The sequence below is a fragment of the Colias croceus genome, chromosome 26 (genome assembly GCF_905220415.1).
Source record: "Colias croceus chromosome 26, ilColCroc2.1".
In the NCBI taxonomy this organism is placed as follows: Eukaryota; Metazoa; Arthropoda; class Insecta; order Lepidoptera; family Pieridae; genus Colias; species Colias croceus.
This window is the reverse complement of record NC_059562.1, coordinates 3,674,220-3,695,479: the sequence shown is the minus strand read 5'-3', so window position 1 is coordinate 3,695,479 and position 21,260 is coordinate 3,674,220. Positions and strand designations below refer to the sequence as shown.

At 35.5% G+C, this 21,260-nt stretch overlaps 1 protein-coding gene and 1 long non-coding RNA gene across 2 annotated transcripts in view; both read right to left on the bottom strand.

Annotated features, from left to right (window-relative positions):
* Positions 1-284: 284 nt before the first annotated feature.
* Positions 285-5,781, bottom strand: LOC123703571. Its single transcript, XR_006753015.1, has 3 exons — positions 5,720-5,781; positions 5,200-5,396; positions 285-3,936 (listed from the first exon to the last, which is right to left on the bottom strand). It is a non-coding gene; the product is annotated as an uncharacterized LOC123703571 (long non-coding RNA).
* A 2-nt stretch (positions 5,782-5,783) lies between these two features.
* The window catches only part of LOC123703379 (dual specificity tyrosine-phosphorylation-regulated kinase 2), a gene marked incomplete at its 3' end in the record, with an annotated part of 125,886 nt that continues 110,409 nt past the window's right edge, over positions 5,784-21,260 (bottom strand). Inside the window, exons 2-6 of the mRNA XM_045651294.1 lie at positions 14,200-14,356; positions 13,059-13,244; positions 8,681-8,783; positions 8,037-8,145; positions 5,784-5,828 (exon numbers count right to left, since the gene is read on the bottom strand). Coding sequence (XP_045507250.1) covers positions 5,784-5,828; positions 8,037-8,145; positions 8,681-8,783; positions 13,059-13,244; positions 14,200-14,356 — 600 coding nt within the window. The remainder of the gene's footprint in view (positions 5,829-8,036; positions 8,146-8,680; positions 8,784-13,058; positions 13,245-14,199; positions 14,357-21,260) is intronic.

The window sequence follows — 21,260 nt, the reverse complement described above, 5'->3', positions numbered from 1 at the left end:
TTCATAAGGTTGATCAAAAGTAGATCAAAGGCGTCTACAAGCCGATTTTCTTATTTTTGTCATTCTTTCCTTTCGCAATGAAGTGATTTTATCTAATATATATAGAATTATTTTTTGCCTGGAGATAGTTAAAACTAAAAAGGCTAGTGAGTGATATAACTTAATCCAATAGGAATATTCTTTGAGGACGCGGATGAAAACTGCGGGTAACAGCCAGGTTCCTGCATAAGTTTTATTGCACTGTGTAAGTATCACAATTAATAACCATCAATAAAACAACCAAATTCATTATATAATTCATTTATTTAAATTGTATAGTATTCACATTGTCGCTACGAGTTTCAACGCGTGAAACAGCAGCTTTAGATACAAAATGAGAACACAACGTTACAAAATAACTAGGGTATAAGAGAAATGCAGCGGTCGAACAAAAGCTATATAATAATAGTAACTAGACTTTTCCTATATGTAAATATAGCAAATTTAACTTATAATTAATTAAATGTACTTGGCAGTAGCGATGCGAGACTTTCAACGAAATATTATTTTAATACTGATCAATGCCAAGATGGAGTCCGACTGTGGCGCCATCTGAGTGAACCATCCCGGTGGAAACCTTTACTGTCTCTAGAAGTGTTTGTACTTAACTAATCGGATATATTCTCGTGTCGAAAGAGTTTATTGACGGCACACATTCCCTACTCTAGACGTGAACATTAATATCTAAGAGTTACAGAAAAAGAACTGTCAATGGCAAGAGTAGATCATTGGACGGAATACGCAAGCAGAGAGATGACAAGATGGTAGGTAAAAAGGTGTTTGAGTAGTAAATAATACTAAAAAAATCCAAACTTATCCATTAACTGTAAGAAAATTAATTCATACAACAATTATTTACAATTTTCAATATTCTACAGTGCAAACAAAACCTTGTTATTCGGACGAATCACTCTAGATGTCGCTGCAGTCTTGCCAATGAGTTTTCAAAAACTACCGTCATTTATTCGGTTACGAACCGCAATCAACCAGCATTCCAGTTAAAATAAGCTATAGTAATTGACTATATACCTTAAACCGCTATTTGGGTAAAAATAAACTAGTATCGCCACCTGTCTGTACTTAAACGAGTTTATTTGACCACTACAATCTATTGAGCATAATAAACGAAAGGCAGTCAAATTAAATGATACCCGAAAAATGCTACGTTGAGTATAGTGTTACTGTCAATTTTAAAAACACGCGATTAATCATAAATTTCCAAAACAACTTTAACCGCATATTATATTTACGAAAATTACCAATGATAGAAATTTAAAGTTATTTTTAAATCTAAATGATCACAGTACATTTTAATTTACTAGTAGATTAGAATTACCATTTATACACACATCCAATCAGTTAAACACTTTTATTTGGTTAATAGCTTCTTAAATGTTCTATTAAACGTAAAATAAATGTCTTCATACTGATTGTGCGTACTAATATTGCGTAATACTCGAAGGACCAAAATCATAAAAAATAATAATATAAATGCAAAATAAACTCCAATATGAAAACACTTTCCAAATTCCTTGACCACATTGTTTTATTCATTTTCAACACTGGTAATTTTCGCCTCACAAATTCTCGCATATACAAAATCACAATAATCATGTGCATTTCATTTATAAACTATTATAACTATGTAATCACATACATAATGAAAAAGAAATCGACTATAAACTAAACGAAAATAAAAATGCATTACGATTATACAGATAATAGGCCTTTGTAATTGGTACAATTATCGTAGGAAGACAAATTAAGCAATAAAAAAAATTATATTTTTGTCAAACATATTGCACGGGGGTGAAACACTTTTATTCATAAAAGATCTCGATATATCTGACACAATACGACGTCGGCATTGCAATTGAAAGTAACAACAGCTTCATTAACTACTCAATTCTGTCTATTGCTATTTTTTTTATCAATATTTGCAACGCCGTTCCGTCGTATTATGCATCTTTCATGCAATGAAATACAAAATAAGAAAAACCTGTTAAACATCACTTAATAATAATTGCACAAGTAAAGTCAACATAAAATCAATTATTGTTCATTTCACGTTTGTTCATGCATTGATATGTTTGACTGTACATTACAAAAGGAACATTGTGTTATGATAAATAAAATGCCGTTTATGTACTAGTTATATATCTGGTTTAAATTATTTCAAAACTATTTTTCTAAGGACAGTCTGCTTTTAGATAATGACGTAATACATCCTTACATAATTACATCAACATAATATATGAATTATAATTTCAAAACAGTCTAAACCAGAACAGATACTATTTAACACATTCATTTGATACACAATGGCCGATACAATTAAAATACTCGTCTACAATCCACTGTATACAACATTAAAATCACAACTATGCCTATTCACAAACAAAATCGCTTAGCTCCTTAACTAGAAGGCCTTGTATCTATCTACCCTTATATCCATTAAGAATTCCAATAATAAGGTCACCGTTTCACTATGAAATACAGCGAAATACATCACTCGGATATAACTACAAGAAGTCGAGTTATAAAATTAAAATTAAAACATTTTTGTTTCAGTAGAAAATTGTTTAGTCACACACATTAATAGTTCACTTAAACTAATGTTTCGAGAGATAATTTTTTTTTTATTATATAAAAATTAAAAAGTAATCGCTTTATCGCACTCGAGTTAAATTTTAAATTCTGTTAAAATCTTGCGTATCATCAGTGCAAGATTCTAAGAATTCATTTGTACGTTAAGCGTGAAGCCGGGAAAAATTAAACTCTCGAAAGTTTTCAAGTCGTTCGGTTTGTTTAAAGAGTATCCTTAAACAGTGGTCGAGGTCCCTAACACTAAACCAGACTTAGCAGGCACTAACAACGACACAATGTCCTTACGTTACATGTATAATACATAGAAAACAGTAAAACACGATAGGTTACTCGCACAATTCCACTAAATTTTTTCGTATTTATTTACGTTTCATTTCGTAGTCTTTATTTTATTTATTGAGATCAATTTTGCCACTACGCACTAGATTCTTTTAAACGCACGCCGTCAAGCGAAAATGTCTCACGATCATTCTCCGCCATCGTTGCCGCGGAAAGTGAAGTCGTAAAACTAACTAGATTATTCTTAACCCAAAAAGGACAAAAGGTATAGCTACACTATATTTATCTTTTCTACTGCGAGCAATGTAGTCAATTTTACAACTTCACGTTTCATATTACACAAGGAGTACACTATTAATTAGGAACATGTAAATCAGTATACGTACAACGAGCACAATTTCGCACAACCATCGAATCGAATAAGACAAAAATACAGCACTGTGTATTTACCTACAATATTAATATTATATCATTCGACCGATGAATTGCCGTCACAATTCAATTCGTTTCAGCTTAAAATGAACATTACACGAGTATTAAACGATACAAAAGGTCACTACATAGAGTAGTTTATTTTAGAGAATAAAAACAAAAACGCGGCAACGGTGACGTAGAAAAGCGCGCGGATTCCAAACTTCACTAGCACAGATCACTATCACTGTCCGGGCCGCTAGATGGCGCTGTTCTCAACGCGGGCACGTCGTTTAGTTCGCACACTTGCTACTAGATGGCGCTATGCTCAACGTGGGCACTTCGCCCTGTTCGCGCACTCGCCGCTAGATGGCGCTGTGCTCAAAACGGGCGCGTTGTTCAGTTCGCGCGTTCGCCGCTAGATGGCGCTGAGAGCAGCATGTGGCAGGCGGCACATCACACGAGGTGGTCGCGCTCGTCGAGCGACGCGTCGGAGTCGCGCTCGGCGCGCAGCTCGCGCTCGAGGTCGAGGCTGCGCCGCTCGAGGTCGAGCCGCGCGGGCCCGCCCGCCGCGCGCCGCGGCGTCTCTAGCGACGACACCTGAAACACACCAACTGTTATCAGTCGGTCAGCTGCCGTCGGCTCGTGCGGTGCGATCACATAGATGGAACTGGAATAATTCGATTCGTTAAGTTTGGTCTAAACATCAGGGGCCGTATTATGACCTCTTATTACCAGTCAGTTTACACTGTAAATTGAACTGACTGGCAAATTCATCTAATACCATAATTAACCATGGCTGGTTATTGCGATTATAATATGGATTTGCCAGTCAGTTGAATTCACGGTGTAATATTCTGTCTGGAAATTAAAGAGGTCATAATACGGCCTCAGAATATTGATTTTGCCCCATCGAACGCAAGCTAGGTACCTAGCCAATGGGTTTTAAATGCAGCTGCTGAGCTTGATGGCTGATTTCTTAATTGACTTATTAATTTAGCCAGGGCTTATTTTGAATTGAATTATTCCAGTTCAGAAAAAGGGGGGAAAGCAGACACATAACAGACAATACAGGGGGAAAAAAGAGTGTGGGAGGATCTAAGTAATATCAAATAATTTGTGCTTAATAACTAATATCAGAAAAAAGGGGGTTTCATGCTCTCAGACACACAAACATTCAAGAAATTTTATATTTAGATCGAAAGTAGTTGAAAGAATTAAGAAAAAATACAATTTCTTAAAACAACATACCTCATCATCCTCTTTTACTCGATTATTATCATATTTATCATGAATTATGTAGGACATTAAAAAGTTACACATTATTTAACTGTAATTTTTCATATAATATACAATATGATTAAATTATGCTACATTACAAATAAAGATATGATATACTTAACCTAATAATTGTGTATTATTATGTAAAACAGTGTACATGTTTACCCCAGTAAATGCAAATGCAATAAACTTCTGTATAAATGTGTACATTCTTCTTTCAAGACATTAATTCAGTGTTGTTGCAAGATGTGGTACTACATGCATAGACTTACTAAAATAATGTTGTACCCGAGTCCAACAAGGATCTTTTATTGTATATGTTATGAATTTAACGAGCTGCGTGCACACGTGTGCGCGTGTAAGTGCGTGGAGAAGTCCACTCGTGTATACGTGCTTTTGTATGCATGTATAATTGTATATGTGCCTATGTGCGTGTAAGATTGCATGCATGTGTTTTGTGCCTTCATGTTAATGTATATCTTTGACCCGTGTGAGAGTGTTATGTGTGTGCGTGTGCACGTCCGTATGTACAGATCTTTGTCCGTGTGCGTGTGTGTGTACATGTGTGTATAGCTGTCTCACCTTCGCCAGGCGGCGCGCGGACGGCGGGCGCTAGGAGGGCGCGGGCAGGTGCGGCAGCTTGCCCGGCGCCCAGTAGCGGCCGGCGCCCCCCGCCCCCGCGCCCGCCGCCCCCGCGCCCCCGCTCAGCCCGCTCACCGCGCCCACGCTGCCCACCACGCTGCCGCTCTCCTCTGATAGCGCCGCTTGCAGTTTCGCTTCTGGAAATTATGAAAACATATTTCAGCTTACCTGTGCTGCTTATTGTATAGAAAAACAAGTTTCGGCAAAAAATTAATGAACCGTTTGTTACGTTTTCATAACTGGAGACTGAAGAAACAAGGCAAGCAGTTAATTATTGTTCCTTGTTTTCAAAAATAAGAAAATTCAATCAGATTCATCCACGAGAACGGATCACTGTTAAAAATACTGAAGTATGCCGCCACCCGCGCCAGCCCCACTGCCGGTACAAATTTGCTCAACACTACACGCAGACACGAGGGTATATACTATATAACATTATATTATGTATTCGCATACTCACTGGCGACCTGCGACGCGTTGAACGTGACAGGCGTGCGCGCGAGCGGCGTGCGCAGCGACCCGCCGCGCGCGCCCCCCGCGCCCGCGCCCGCGCCGCTACCGCTACTCGACTGCGCAACACACACACTTTATAAACACACGTCGTATTGACTACTTCCTTATTAGGGTCCTTTTTCACCAGATATGTGAGGGGATGTATTTGCAAAAAAAGACAACAATATCGCTCCATTTACCTCGCCTCGGTCAGCACAGGTAAATGAAGCGATACTATCGCATATATCTGGTAGAAACGCAGCCTTGTGACTCAATTTATGCTCGAGGCATACCATACAACTATAAACAACGACGCAAAACTCTGCCTACGCGTCTATAAAGCAGAGTTTTCTAATGAATGTGTGCATTAGACTTTGAACATTACTGCTACGAAATAAGGTGTTAATTTGGTTGAATGTTTTATATATACATAGAAGATTTTTCGATAGATTTTTTGTACGCCAATCTTTACAGCAGACAACAGCGCGCATTTAATACAAATAGGCTTCACGTACACATAAGATACGCGGGAACATTTGTGAAGTGTGTATGTGAAACTCGAATTATAAAACTAATTGTATGAAATTTCAATGCCAGATCCACAAAACAAATCGCAATGTCGCAATGTTGATTTAGGATCATTTCTGAACGAAATAATATTTTTTTTTACTATTCCATAGTTGTATTCCTTTTTATTTTTATTTAATACAGAATTTATAAGGATGTTTTCACATTCTCAAGCAACTGTGCGCGCGAAGCCTACTTTTTATTCTGTGTGCGCTGTCATTTGCTTTAATTGTGCGGGAAATTACCTACTAGAATTAGATAGGTAGATATTAATTTGTAGATTACTTCATATGATTTACGATTAATAATTAATTATAGGAATAACATATAAAGTAATCTTAAATCTCGAATATTGTGTCTAATAGAGATAATATTAATACCATATACATTATACATAATATAACTAATACAATTTGATAGGCCAAAGCACATTAGATCTATTTGAAATTACATATTGACTAATACTAATCTAATACGCTGACAAATTTTCTTAAATAAATATGAACCTTGAATCATATAATAAATATAACCAAGTTGTTTGGTAAAAACAAAAGATAAATGCCACATAAAATAAAGAAAGTAAAACATAAAATGGTCAATTTGTGGATTCAAATTAAACCCAAATGGCGACCACAAATTTTGCATTTTACAAAATAAAACAACAAAAAATAAAACCATAGCCAGGGCGTTGCTAACTTTGAGAGATATAATTACATATTTAATGCAGTTAAAATTATTTATTTAATAAACAACTCTGAAGATATAATTTAATAGATTACTCAAATTTAAAAGCTATGATATAGGTTTAAAATACGACTTTTCTCACCTTTTAAATAATATATTTTTAAAGAAATTAAAATTAAAGTGTAGCACACAGTGTTGTTGTATTGCATCAAGCCAAAGTGTAACTACGGCAAATCAAATTTAGGCACTAAATATCACACTTTACACACATATTGCTTTTACTTGGTAATTGATATATCTTGATATATATATATGAAGCTGAAGAATAATCTACTTTAAACTAATTCAATATTTTATTAGCGTCGAAACAATTTGTATTTTAAGCAGAAAACTAGCCGATACTTCTATCGCTGTTATACAGAAATTTCATACTTTTTCTATATAAAACAATTCGGTTATTATTTCGTATAATAAAATATAGTTAAAAGAATTAAAAAAAAAATATCTAGTTATCAAGTGTCATAATTTTCTTCAAAGGTTTTTTAAGTCTTCCATTTTTTTAAAAGCATGAAAACTGCCCGTCGCAATATGTTTCTATAATAAACTATTATTTAACCTTTCACCGCACGTACTGTTATAAATCATAATACCAAATATAGTAATAATAATAATAAATCTCTTTTTCTGAAATAATTATTAAAACGCATCGCCACATAAAATCCCAAACGGATGACCCAATTAGTTTTGTAAATTAACCTATTTGTTTGTATTTGTATAAATTGTTTTCATTATGTACTTGTGAGGCTATGTGCCATTAAATAAACGTTTTCTTTCTTTCTTTCTATTAATATCGCACGTACCCCTATGCTCACAACAAAACTACACATTACCTATCAAGTAACACCTAACCTATATCGATATAACCCGACCAAATGTAAAGGCACCGTCACACCCTGGCCACGGCAAGCGAAACCGAAACAAACCTATTTGTCAGCGCACGCGGTCTGCGCCGCGCGGCGGTGGCCCATACTAACGTGGTTCGGCTCGTCGTCGTGCGGCGGCCGCGGCAGCCGGCGGCGCAGCCACGCGTGCCGCAGCGCCTGCGCGGGCGTCAGCCGCTTCTCCGGCTCCCACTCGAGGCATCTGGAACGTGGTGATGACAATTTATACAAGTTTTAAAAGAAAAGTGTTTTTTTTTTTTAAGTTATTGCATAGCTTTTATTGCGGTCTGCGGCGACCGAATCAAGAAATTCCATAACGAAAATAAAACTAACACCCCCCCACTCCAACCTATGCTATGCAATAGCTTCAGCGCGGCAGACCCAGAGTGCGAACGTATTTTTTATTATTTTAGTCACCCTGTGAAAGAGGTATATTAGATAATGAAAAACTAATAATGGAAAAGAAAAAAATATACATAGTAAGAATCACATTAGTGTTCAGTACCAGATCTAGAAACCGTACATGTATACGTTAGGATATTAATTATTAACTGATTGATTAAAAGAAACGTGTATGTAACATTTAGCAACTTAACTGAGTACATCACGAATATGAACACTCATGTAGAATGTAGAAGTAGATATTTACAGGCTTCTCAATTTTTGTTTTATTTATATTAATTAAGTGTACGAATTTGTATAAGATAGTTTTGAAATAAAATCTAATTCAAGCATACCTCCTAATAAAATCGATGAAGTATTTATCCTGGCAGCCCTTCAGAGCTGTGACGAAGCTCTTAGAGCCCGGCAGGCCTCGCGGCTTGCCTCTCCTTGACATTCCTGAAATTATAAATTGTTGTATTAATTACTACGATATGTAACATGATATTGTTGATGTAATTCTACTGTAAGGGTGCCATCAGACAGACTGCATCGCAGCAACTGCGCGCGGTCGATATATATAACTGCAAGCAGTTGTGTGTTCGACTTCATGCTGTCATGATATCAACTGCACGCAGTCGGCTGCAGTCGAGTGAAGTCAATATCAACTGCATACAGTCGCGCGTTCAACTTCGCGCGGTCGGCTGAAGTCGGGTAGCGTCGCCGCATGCTGTCCACCGCTACTGCATACAGTTAGTGTGCAGTCAGTCAAAGAACCGAACGCAAAATAATAGCAAAATAATATTCCGTATGGCAAAATAATAGCAAAGGATCAATCCACATTCGTGGTGTATTTTGCAGTTTTTTAATTCGGTTATATCGCCGGCGGCGGCGGCGCCGTAATAATATTAAGAGGCCTACACCACCGAAACTAGCGCCACCGAACATTTTATTTTTTTACTCCTTAACCAGATCAAATTTAAAAAATCTAGCTCGGTACTTTGCTAGTATATTACTTGTAGTATTTTTGGTATTACTTTTCACTATTCTAACTGTTCATTATTCTAGAGAACTTTTGATTACCGCCAAAAGTGGCCACTTTTGGCGGTAATCAAAAGTTCTCCTTATTTACCGAATGCAAAATAATGAAACACTAGCAAAGTACCGAGCTAGATTTTTTAAATTTGATCTGGTTTAGGAGTAAAAAAATAAAATGTTGGGGGGGCGCTAGTTTCGGTGGTGTAGTCGCCTTAAGAGACGTAACGTGTGTGCTTCCATTTCGACGTCAAACCTTACACTAACTCTTGGCCTACATGCTTGGTTTCGACTGCGTGAAGTCGGACCCGACTGCAGACAACTGCGTGCAGTTGAGTATAGCAACTGCGTGCGGTTACTAATGCGACTTCGTGCGGTTGTTGTGTTGCAGTCTGTCTGATGGCAGCCTAATGCATATAAAACAAAAAAATGCACCCCAGTGAGCACCCCCATAAAATATTCGTAACCTTATGTAAATACTTAAACTTTCAGTTAAATATCACAAATCAAAAACCTGTACATCTAGCAAACTAACTCCCAGTCTTTGCAACCAAAGATTCAGAAATCATAAATCTCACTGCACAATAAGTACTTAACCCTCAATATATTACGTAGCGCTATCATATTCGCAAAGATCATCAATTCTAAATATCAACTGCATTATACCAAATGCCACTCGACGGACACATCAAGCGAATCATACTGGCGTCTTAATTGCGCCGGTTATATTAATTCGTGACTACTGAGCACGAACATCTCGATACACTCTTCCTATATCTGCTAATCAACGTGACATAAAAGGACAGAACTAATTCTGATTTCTGTATTGAGAAATCAAACATTTTGATCGTTTATTTAATGACTCAATAGTGTGTTATTGGTGTTGTTAAGATATGCTATTTGTAGATGCTATATATGTATTTATTTATTTTTTTGCTTGTAAATAGTTCCTACTAGTAGTTATAGTGCCTAGGGTGTTTCAGCTAGTTTTGATAATAATTAATGAATTCTGTTTTAAACTTGCAAGCCAATAAAACTTTGCTCGGTCAAGTTTATTCTCAGCACTACCTTACCAACATGCAACTAAAATATTATTCCGGTAATTAAAAGCTATGCAGTAAAACAAAAGCTGAAACTCTAAACTGAAACCCTATGTGTCTCGCTCGAGACACAACTTCACTAAGAATAAAACCTCTTTTAACGCTGGCCGTTTAAAGCAATTCCATCTAATTTCCACAAATAATCGCTACGCTTTCTATTTAATGCCTATCCTTGAACTTTGAAAACGAAACAAAGAAACCAGACACCGAACTAATTAATCTACTTCATACGCGGGCTTACTGTACGAACGAACGCACTCGAGACGAAATCCAACACGAAATAAACATTATAGGATTACTTGAAACATTACGCATTATATTTGGCACATTTCCAGATATATCAAACGTTATGTTTACATTGAATTAACTAAATGTTAGATGAAGAAAGCGTTGTTTGTGACATTTTTCATAAATCATGCCCGTTTGGGTCCAAAAAAGGGAATTTGACAAATAGAAGATTCATTACATTAAGTAATAAGAAGGAAGAAAGTGGAAAAGAAGACGATGTATGAAATTATAGCCTTTGAAATGCAATAAGATATGAGCATTAGATAAATTCTGAGTGAGAGCATGTAAGGTGAAGATGACTAGATTAGGTTAGGTTCGCAAATGCCACAATCACACAAAAACTGGTTTCCTCGAAGGCCTAATTTTAAATCCCCAAGGATTCCTCAAGCTCAAGCTCTGTCAGATTGTCTCAGTTTCAGGGATCAAATAATAGTGGTCAAGACAAAGTATAATGAATAATCAAAAGACTTGGCCAGCGCCCAGCATTTCCAAACACCAAAGATCAAACAAAAACACACCACTAATGAAACAAAGAGTCTTGTACGCGATTTAACGATTTAAGTGTACGAAGGAGCTAATTTATTACTCGTAGACAAGTTTGTTGAAATCATTACAACTATTGGAGCGAACGTTTTATGTATTTTTAATAGTGCTATCATAGAATCAAAGATTATGAAGATTGGTGTGTGGCTATTAACAGTTTTTAACAACTAATGATTTTAAAGTTAACCTTGCCGAGAGTGTTGATTTCACAACTCTGACAACAAATACTATAGATAATATATTTTGATGAGGTCGACCGAACACTTAAAAAAGGTCGACATTCTATTGTTAGATCGTTAATGAAAGAATAACTAGTTAAAATTATATATAGTTTTTATCTTCGAACTAAAAGCTCCATTCGTTTTAAAGGTAAACCACAATTTAAACGAAGTCTTGACTCTTGATAAAATATTAGCACTTCTACATACTTAATTTTATATCTGAAATATAACAAATATAAGACGCCCAATACATATAATTTGGGAAACATGATAAACACTTGATAGAAATTAGAATTCGTTATTACCTATCTAACGAGCCCAATAGCATTTACAGAATAATTTCAAGTCAATAACTAACCATCTTATAACGGAAGGATGTGCACAAATTGCACCATTATAACCATTCCTAGATTGCAGTACCAATTTACTAGACATCAACTGCGTTTACAACGAGACTCATTTTCATCATTGTTCACTTGTCACTTGCAATATACCAAAATATTCGGACAATAACGTTATTCATATCCAGCGACCGCAATAAATCATTAAGTTAAACGACCATTTCAACTGTTATAACCATTTAAAGCACTAATAATTCACTTGCATCGACCAATCAACGCGACAAAGGGCTTGTTTTATGCAAAGATTATGCGTAAATTGGTCCATATTTTATAAAACGTCTACTAAAATGTAAGGATTATAACGGACCAAAGTTGTATTTAGATGCTAAATGATTGCCATAACATTTTCAAATTGATATAATTCCATAGCAATCAAAATTTTCTCTTCCTACACCAAATACCTTCAAAGATCAGTTATCCAGCACATTAACCTTTACCGAATCACACAACAAAAAAAACACCAACAAACGAGTCAGGAATTCGCCAGGAATCTCGTCTATCTGGCGAGTCACCAACACAGACAAGGGTGTGTCATGAGAGAGTCGCGTCAAAACATTCGCGTACCGATCTTGGCCTGCGTGATTCAGATGCACCCGTGACGTCAGCAACTTTTATCCCGATGATAGTTATCATATAAATAGATATGCCGTAACACAAAACGAAGTGAGAATAGCGGAAGCAGCATTTTAAACTGATTCAGATTTATTGTACCAGGAAGAGGTTAGATCACAGGCGTTTTGGTCGTCCCGTGTAATTAAGATGCATGGTTCAACTTTATTATGACGACACTCCTTTATGACTATTTTGAGTTATTAGCAGATAATGAGGCACTGCTTTGATTTAACTTATAGTATCTACTCGTATGAAGCATTTTGATTTTAAACTGTGAATCATCACAGAAGATTTAAAGTATAGGGATGATGTCCATGTTCGTGAAGCATTATAGCGTCCTTTTTTGAATAGTCTTACTTCTAACCTATTGATGTTCTGTCCCTTAACATTTCAAAAGTAATGTATAGGTTTATCTATTCCAAGCTTAATGTCTTTCTCAAACTCGAGGTATATTTTATAGCTTTCCTATCTTGAATACAAATGCATTAAAATCAAAAAAACCCTAAAAGTTTAACACCAAGAACATATCCTTACCTCCACTTAGCACCGTGGTTCCATCAGGCAGTGTGGTGGCGGTGCAGTACCGCGGCAGGCCCTTACTGCTGATGAAGTTCTTCGACCGCTTGCCCTGCTCGATCAGCCTCTGCGGCGGCATGCCCAGCAGCTCGATGATGCACGCCATCTGGTCCGCTTCATCTTCTCCTGGTAGGAGTGGGAACCCTGGAATTTTAAAGGTCAAAAATTATATCCTTGAAACAGTTGTCTGAAATCTAAATGATTACAAAAGGATATAACATGAGGACAATTCCCTTGTGACTAATGTAGACACTTTACCGGCTGAACCAGCTTACTCAGCAGATATTATTTACATGGAAAAATTATGCAGCAATTATAAAGCAGCTAGTTTTTCGCTTAAAAATTTTTACAAAGTAATAACGATACCAGACTCATGCATTTGTATGCCAATATCTTGTAATTTTCCAGTGTTTATTTAACTCTAGCGAACAATGTTCTTACAATATGTAATAATATACAAATTACAGCTTTAGGGAAAAAGAGCATGTGTATTGTGTACCAACTTTTATTATCAGAAATTCTTTCTTCTGACACGGCTTCTAACAATTTATATTGCGAGAATATTCACGTTTTGTATTTTCTTTAAAATTTTCCTCAAAAATCAGAAGATGTTTCCAACGAAATGGAAATTAAAAGACAGTTCGAAGCGTGTGGTTATTATTTAGAGAATTCGTTAATATAAAATCGGAGGTGATGTGTATTTTGATTTCATTTGTATACTTTACATGCTAGTTCGAAGCTGATCTTAAAGAATTTGGTTGGATTCCTACAACCGAATTATTTCGAGATTTTAATTGAATATGCTAGGCAATTATGTTATACTATTCCATGATTTTTATAAATTTAGCGATCAATTAATTCATGGCTTGACCAAGGCATTCATTTCAACATTGATCACAAAAGGTCCTCCAGCTGGACAACGTGATTCATTTTAATATATTCTCTCATTATACAAGATATAACCGATTCAGAGATTTCCGATTCAGTATACCTTACAAAGGACTCTCTGTAAAACTGATTTTCAGTGACAACGTTAACATACAACTCTTGACTTAAGCAACAATTTTCAACGTCTTCATCAGACCAAGTTATAGCGTACCTGTAAGCAGCTCCGCCAGTATGCAGCCGAGGGACCACATGTCAATGGGCATGCCGTACTTGGCGCCCATCATCACCTCGGGTGCGCGGTAGAACCGCGACTGTATGTACGTGTACACGCGCTGGTGCTCGTAGCACGAGCTGCCGAAGTCTATCACCTGGAAGGAGAGGATCTGATTAAATTGGGGTATCTATAAGACATATCTTTCTGCATGGATAAGATCTGGCTCCTCGATCTGGTCACTTTTCTACATTTGTTACATAACTGCGGTTATGAGGACGTATTTAAAAGGCATATGTGTCTACTAACATTAGGTACACAACTTAAGATATAGAGTAGACCAGAAATGGTTTCGGATAGAGGAAATTTAGGCCAATAAAGCTTTGAGAATTTTCTTAAACCCATATTCAGTAAACATAGTATTTAAAACAGCATTTATAAACATAAGTGCTACAAGGAAGTGTTATAAATATTTAATTTTTAACTGCGGGCTGCGAGTTATAATTGAGGTCTAATTAAACAATTACTGAAATTCCTGACATTACCTAAATGTCGTGCTTTAGCTACATAAACAAGGTTTATTCAAATTTTACCTACTTCATAAAACGAGATAAAATATATCGGTTTTCAAAAACGAGCCTAAATCTTTTTCTACATAGTACTTGCACATAACAAACTAGACAAAAATTTAGATTCAGCGGAAACGCGCCGCCTTCGCAAGATAAGTAACCGATACCGAACTGGTCCTAGAATTTATTATATCTCAAGCGAAGGTACAGGCGCAGGAAAGCGTGGGCTCGATACAATTGTAACAGCCGGATCGGCCTAAGCAATCTTTATTTATACCGATAATATTCCACGAATCAAATCGAGTGCAAAAGGTGAAGATGTAAATCCTATTGATTATTTTTCGATACTGTTTACGTTTCTCGATTAAAAACATTTCGCGTTCCATTAGTATCGTTTTAACATTGAAGTTTACGATTCAGATGAAATCGTGATCGCGTGCTGTTTTAGAGGAATCAAAACATTGTGTTAAGTATTCGACACAATGTGTGAAAGAACAAGGAAAATATTAAGAGGTCGACGCACCGGGCCTTTAGTTTCCGGTATCTATTATCAGGTAACATTATTTATTCCTTTACTTTCGGCCAAGACAAAAGTCAAAACACAGCCAACCGTAAGTAAAATTACTCATAATAAATGAAGTCTTCTTGTAAGTTGCCAAGTTTGTTATTTTTCGTGTTACGACGTAATTTTATAGTGTACCTACCTACTTACACATGAATCAGAAGATTTATTTCTAGTTTGGGTTTCACTAACATTCTAGGATGAATTATTAATTTTATTACGCTGCAATTCTAGCGTGGGTATTTCTGTAAATTGCAACTAGTTAGTTTAATTTCGAACAAAGAAATCTATCATAAGCAATTTCAGAAGCTAATACAAATTTAAAATCATTTAAATTACAATGGTGGTCAATGGCATAGCAAAATACGAATAAAAACAAATCGATTAACCGACGCGATGCACCGAGCGAATCGATTTAAAGTAATCGATTGTATAAACATCGAGCACGCACGAGATTGACGCAAGAACATTTATATGGGCCATTGTGCGCTGACTTAATGGTCAGTGGACTTCTACCTGGAGATCTTCTGATAAATAATAAAGCTACGATTATATATTAAGTATTTAGAAATAGAGTCTTTATTGAACAAATTGTTCGTACTTTTGTGGAAGATAACTTCATAGAATTAAACCGAATGTAATATAGAAATATATTTGGATAAAGTACCTATCACAGATTTCTACATAGTTACTATCTAATATATAAAAATCAATGCCACTTTTCGTTGTAATTCCATAACTCGAGAACGGCTGAACCGATTTCGATAATTCTTTTTTTATTATATTCCTTGAAGTACGAGGATGGTTCTTATGTAGAGAAAACGTAAACATGTACCACGGGCGAAGCCGGGGCGGACCGCTAGTAGATTGTAGTATTATTGTACATTCTACATAATATCTACTTTGTGTAATATAACTGAATATTTTTATTGAAATATGTTCCGTGAAAAGCTTTTTCTTCATAATGTCATCTTTTATACTCTCTCAATATTATGTTCGAAGAAAGCTTTGATAATTAAACTAGACAAACTTCACCTACTTGTAGAATTAATTTCAAAAACCGGATTTATTACCTGCTGACATGTATGCTTCCTCAGAAAACTGCAATAAAACATGAGCTCTTTAATCTTTTATCAATAAAGCGTATAAACCATGTAAACAAGTAATAATCGTGTGTTTATAATTAATCAATTTCTCCGACATCATGTGCCAAGGTTATCTAAAGCCGCAATAACCTGAAATTCACAGATTGCCCTAGAATTTTGGGAAAATCAAACGAACGGCTCAATCAATTCGACATTTCAGTTATAATTTCACGTCAGATTTCATTCATACGGGTCATTGACATGGAATTCTATTTTGGACGGAATATTTTAGAGGACTATTCTGCCGAGTTTCGTCGCACCGCTCGTAACTTAAAAAGTATAATTTGTGACTACATTAATAGGAGAGGCAAAAACCATATCAATAAATATAGAAATTACAACTTCATTAAACATTATGTTCGCTAGTATATTAACAAAAAGTTCTCATTTACTTTGAAGTAAGTAATCTAATAAACGAATTTCTTGAAAAATTTCTTCCTACTTTTTTAGATATTATTTCAACAAATTCCGAAAAAAATGGCCGTGAAAACTAGGGCACCTCCCGAAAAGGGCCAGTCATTGATCCATGTCATTTCTCGGATTCCGAAGAAATGCAGCTTCTTTAGAAAATCGGTGACATGTAACATATATTGCCCTATATTCGATTTTTCCAATTTTTCCGCGAAAAAACCTCGTCTCTTGGCGGGTGGCCAGTGGACACTATGTAACAGAAAACGAGAGATTATATATATTCCTTGTGTTTTTGAAGTTTTTACGCAACAGAGGTGATAAAGAGCATCGTTCGTTCTGGGGAAGACTTATGAATAGGGGTCGAGCTAAATACCGCGATGGAAAGGGACCATTAAGAGGCGATATAAGTGGAATTTTATTACGGTTATGATTGAATTACAACTCAATATAAGCATTTAATTCTCGAACATAAGACATAATTTCCCTTGCACCATAAACACGACATTTAATTAAATAAAAACGTAATTTCTCTAGAAATTGAAACGTAATAAGGCGTCAGTAAGTTTTGGCAAAGTTCGCAAACACTCATTAGGCTAAGCGCGCACCACGACTTTATGCAGCGTGATTATTTTATCGCAGAAATACAACGTATGAGTTACTATGACAATGCGCGCACATGCGTTTAAATAATCGCAGCGATTTTAAAATTGTGATTTGTCACATTTTGCTGCGACTGCTCGCGACGCGATTGTCGCCAAAATGAAATGCAGAATATGAAATTGTATGGTACCGCGCGCACTGCGATAATAAAATCGCACACTCGGGCCCGGCCGGCACTTCACTTGTGTTTCGTCTGTCCAACAGTAAACATCGTAGTGGTATAGGTAGGTACTGTTTAGTAAACATAAACTCAGTAATCAGTCAAAGGTTTGAATGTATTTATTTATTTCACACTTTATTGTACAAGAAACAAAATATACATAAAGGTTACAATAATAAAAAAAAATAAAAAAGCACAAAGGGCGGCCTTTTGGCGGAATTTTCACTCTATAATAGCCAAAGAATTTTTTGGGATACATCCTTTCCGTTCCCGTGGGATTTCCAGGATAAAACCGATCCTATGTCTTTTCTCAGGTATCAAAATATCTCTATACCAAATTTACAGAAAGACAGAGTTACTTTCGCATTTATAATATTATAGTATGGATAAAAGAAACCTTTGACAATTCTATCTGCTGTAAAAGAATGAGTCCAATATAGACGAATTTTCTTTTTTTTTTTTCTTCTTATCCTCCGAAGTAGTAAATAAAGACAAGCAACTTGTACGAAATCCATGATGAAAGTGAGTAAGTATCACTATTAAATTATCGCTGTGCGCGCACCGTACTCTCTGCGATTTTCTACAGCGCGATTTTGAAATCGTGTCGCAAAAATTAAAATCGTGGTGCGCGCTTAGCCTTACACAGTTGACAAGCGGCTGATTGATCGCTTCTGAGTCTCGATGACTTCTCAGAAGTATTCTTTACGATGGATTCATTTCATTATACGTCGCTTCCTAGATATTGAATTCGTAGTAAATGATGACTTAAAATCAATTAGTAATTTAATTAACGCGCAAATGAGTTTTAAATGTAGCAACATAATTTTGGTAGTCGTGAAAGCCTGTAGAGACTTCTCAATTAATTTTGTATCTAAGACAACAAATGTTTGATTAATTATATAGCTCGTTTCTTAACAACAGAACAAAACGTTTATCATAGATATATGTAATATTATCGTTAATTAACATTAACAAGCCACTTTAAGCAAAATTCCTGTCAACGCATCAAAAACAGCGACAGCCCTCCAACCGCTTCCATCAATAAAAAGCGCTGTAAGTAAACAAATCTCACAAAGAACATAAGCGTAAACATCGATTAAAGCGCTGACATAACACATCAATAGCCACAAACAAATGCTCTCGAATTAGGTGAATGTCACAGCAAGGATGGAATTACGATCTCTGTGGGCAGATGACGTCAAAGCCACTTGTGTAACTCTGGCTTGAGGGGATAAATCATAATTAAGAAAAAAACGAAATATTATTTATTGGACACCCGTCCCTTTGGGCATTCGATTGTTTATAATGCTCATGTTACATATTGTTGGGAAAGAAAATAAATGATGAAAAACAGAAAATCCGAAAGGAATTATGAAATATAGAAAGATGAATTTTAGGTAAGGGAAGCTGCAAATAATTTATCAATATAAATAATGCACTAGTTGGTAAATGATTTAGGTGTGTTGTGAGTGCCAGTTGACATATATTCAAAAACAAAAGTCCTATTTGTCACTATCTTAATCTTAATCTTCTAATATATAAAAATCAATGCCACTTTTCGTTGTAATTCCATAACTCGAGAACGGCTGAACCGATTTCGATAATTCTTTTTTTATTATATTCCTTGAAGTACGAGGATGGTTCTTATGTAGAGAAAACGTTAATATGTACCACGGGCGAAGCCGGGGCGGACCGCTAGTATAATATATAAATCTCGTGTCACAATGTTTGTCCTCAATGGACTCCTAAACCACTTAACCGATTATAATAAAATTCGCACACCATGTGCAGTTCGATCCAACTTGAGAGATAGGATAGTTTAAACATGTAGGTACCACGGGCGAAGCCGGGGCGAACCACTAGTATTATTATATGTATGTATATACCTTATATCTATGTAGAAGTGGGGATCTTTGCCAGAAATTATTTCACACGTAATTGGGGCTTTCCCAGAAATGCAATATAATAAAACTAAATAATGGACGTAGCACAATGTATTTTCCATTGAAAATGCACAAAATTTTAGGAATGTGTTCGTATAGACTATGAATACATCTAGCATCTAGTTTCACTTTACATACTTTCCTTACAATATTCTAGAGCTCTTTTCTTCTTATTCGTTCTATTTTATTACCGTAATACACCTTATATTTACGCTAAGGTACGGGAATCTTTTACAAAGATACAAGCTTCACACTTGAATAACGAATTCTTCGCGCAATACGCATTCCTATTTGATAATTTAGAATCCTTTCGTCACATATTTCAGCTCTTTAAAGTTCAAACTTTAGATTTCAATTCCGATACACGAGAAATAAGTTTAGGTAAATGAATAAAAACTATTGTTGAATTACATATTACTATTACATAGCATACTTATATGATCACTTATTTTGATATGTTTCTCCTTTACGATAAGCCGAACAATGAAATTTGATGAAAAACATGGCTAGTTAGCAATCCATCCGAGGATATACATTAATTAACCTATTAATTAACCCTAAAGGAATTAATTAACCTTAAAGGTACACATACTCACTTCTGTAATAGGGATGATATTATGATTTGTCTATGAGATGGCGTTTAAAGTATGTTTCACAAGCAAAACCGCTTGCAGAAAGCTAGTCACCTATAATCACCTATAATGTACAATATTCTCAAACACAATAGCATCGGCTAAAATGAAATCTTAAACACGCTATAAACCAAATATTACCTCGCGTGGGCATTAACGATCACTTCACGGTTTTACATCTTCAGTAAAATCTGCATTGGTTTAAATGTACTTGAAATATGTTTTAATTAGTCAAGGGAAAACAATTTTAAAACAATGACGCTAAGGGATTTACGTAAACATTTGTCATGTTGATATTATTTTGAATGAAAATATTATGTTTAGTTTTCATCACAAACGATAAAAACTGTAAATATTACATATACCAGTATCTATATTCTATACGTACATTGATAGATAACAACAACAATCGAACTTCTTAATTTTACCATTTATGAGATCTAAGAAAAATCCATGATTAAGAAAAAACAACCTTCAAAATCTGGAACATCTTTAGGCTAAATTACTTATCAAACAATCGAAATTACTCTTCTATTCCCCGAACAAAGACCCTCAAAGACATTAGGCCGAAACTAAAAAACAGTTCTGCGAAAACAGAAACATACACACACATAAAGCAGATAAACAAACAAACGAATCGATCAATTGTTATAACTACAAACACGCCTCACCCTGAAGCAACTTATTCCGGCATTCCGACTACCTTGACTTGATCACTTCCGATTTTAACAGATGTTAACAGATATGATAGTAACGCTATATGTATTGTGTTATAAAATTAATCATTTTGATAGATGAAAGAAATGATGGAATATGTTTATACAGAAGACATGATTTGTATAACTTCTCATAGATGTAAATTTTAAATACAATCTTTGTTATCTCTTTATGAAGCTGTAGAAAAATACATTTAGTTACTTACTACTTTTGGCTAATTCAATTTATGAATACATATAACATTGATGAACTTTAAAAAACT